This window comes from Silene latifolia, chromosome Y, assembly GCF_048544455.1.
Source record: "Silene latifolia isolate original U9 population chromosome Y, ASM4854445v1, whole genome shotgun sequence".
Taxonomy (NCBI): domain Eukaryota; kingdom Viridiplantae; phylum Streptophyta; class Magnoliopsida; order Caryophyllales; family Caryophyllaceae; genus Silene; species Silene latifolia.
In genome coordinates this window covers 152,332,575-152,333,972 of record NC_133538.1, presented here as the reverse complement: position 1 = coordinate 152,333,972, position 1,398 = coordinate 152,332,575, and the positions used below count along the sequence as shown (strand labels likewise).

At 43.5% G+C, this 1,398-nt stretch overlaps 1 protein-coding gene across 1 annotated transcript; it reads right to left on the bottom strand.

Annotated features, from left to right (window-relative positions):
* Positions 1–450: 450 nt before the first annotated feature.
* On the bottom strand, positions 451–1,398 carry LOC141629197 (uncharacterized). Its single transcript, XM_074442237.1, has 2 exons — positions 1,168–1,398; positions 451–1,020 (listed from the first exon to the last, which is right to left on the bottom strand). The coding sequence occupies exons 1-2, from the start codon at positions 1,396–1,398 to the stop codon at positions 451–453; spliced, it is 801 nt and encodes a 266-aa protein (XP_074298338.1).

Sequence of the window (1,398 nt, the reverse complement as noted above, 5' to 3'; positions counted from 1 at the left end):
CGATTGTACGTGCTTAGCCACGGACACACGCCTTCTGTAATGAATACAGGCTCTGCCAGATTAGTTTGCATCTTATTTCCTTGGCCTATCTAAAAAATTTAATTTATTCAAGGTGGTTTTGCAACTTAGTACTTGTTAGAATTAAAATACGAGCAAGGCTTTTAGAACCAGAAATGTTGGATTCAAAAATAACGTTTTTAGAACCAGAAAACATTCAGAATCAGGAGATATTCAGACCCAGAGAAATATTAAAAATAGAAAAGTATTTTAGAAACAGGAAAATATCTTTAGGGCCAGAAGTATTTTTGGAGGCATAAAAGTATTCAGAGACAGAAAAATATTCAGGGCCAGAAAATATGTAAGGCAATATCTAGAACCTGGTCAAATTTGTATCGTAGGTTTGAGTACCCGGTTGTTGACCTGCTTTGGTGACTTAAATAAAATATTTTTTCAAGTGGGTGATATTCCGGGATCGGGAACCATTTGCCCCTCCATAGTCATGAGTCGGTAGGCTCCGTTTCCGACCGTGCTTTCTACTTGGTATGGCCCCTCCCAGTTGTAGGCAAATTTCCCTGCTTGCTGGTTCTTGGTATTCTGAAAGACTTTCCTCAGGACCAGATCTCCTACCTGCAGAGTTCTTACTTTTACGTTCTTGTTGTAGCTTTTAGCCACAGTCTGTCGGTAGGAAGCCATCTTGATCTGGGCGCTGGTTCTGAGTTCATCTATCGTGTCCAGGCTGCTTGCCATTTCCACCTGGTTCCGATCTTCTGTGATGCATCCATATCTGTGGGTCGGGACCCTGACTTCAGATGGGATGACTGCTTCTGCTCCGAACACCAGGCTAAAGGGGGTTTGCCCCGTTGCAACCTTTGATGTGGTTCTGTCAGCCCAGAGAACCAGAGGTAGCTCTTCTGCCCATTTGCCCCCAATCTCCTCTAGTTTCTTTTTAAAGTTTTCGATGATAATCTTATTGCTGGATTTAGCTTGTCCGTTGGATTGGGGGTTCCTGGGAGTAGATTTCTGCAACGAGATATTCCACCTAGCACAAAAAGCTTCCGTCTTATTTCCAATGAATTGGGACCCATTATCACATATAATTTCAGATGGAATGCCAAACCTGCATATGATATTGCGTTTAATAAAAGATATCACCTAGGTTTCTGTAACCTGGGAGAATGATTCTGCTTCTATCCATTTGGAAAAGTAATCCGTCATGGCGAGCATGTAGACTTTGTTTCCTGGTGCTCTGGGTAATGGTCCCACGATATCCATCCACCACTTCATGAAAGGCCATGGTGAGATAACCTGGTGCAGAGGCTCTGCTGGCTGGTGGCTAACATGGGCGTGCCTCTGGCAAGCGTCGCATCTTTTTGCGAATTCCATGGCATCTTTGCGCAT

What these genes read in the sequence shown, in the direction of transcription:
- LOC141629197 (XM_074442237.1), bottom strand. Translation starts at nt 1,398, where the DNA reads ATGCGCAAAGATGCCATGGAATTCGCAAAAAGATGCGACGCTTGCCAG. An exon ending in AAGCAGAATCATTCTCCCAG is followed by an intron (nt 1,021 to 1,167) that starts GTTACAGAAACC and finishes ATCTCGTTGCAG; the next exon opens with AAATCTACTCCCAGGAACCC.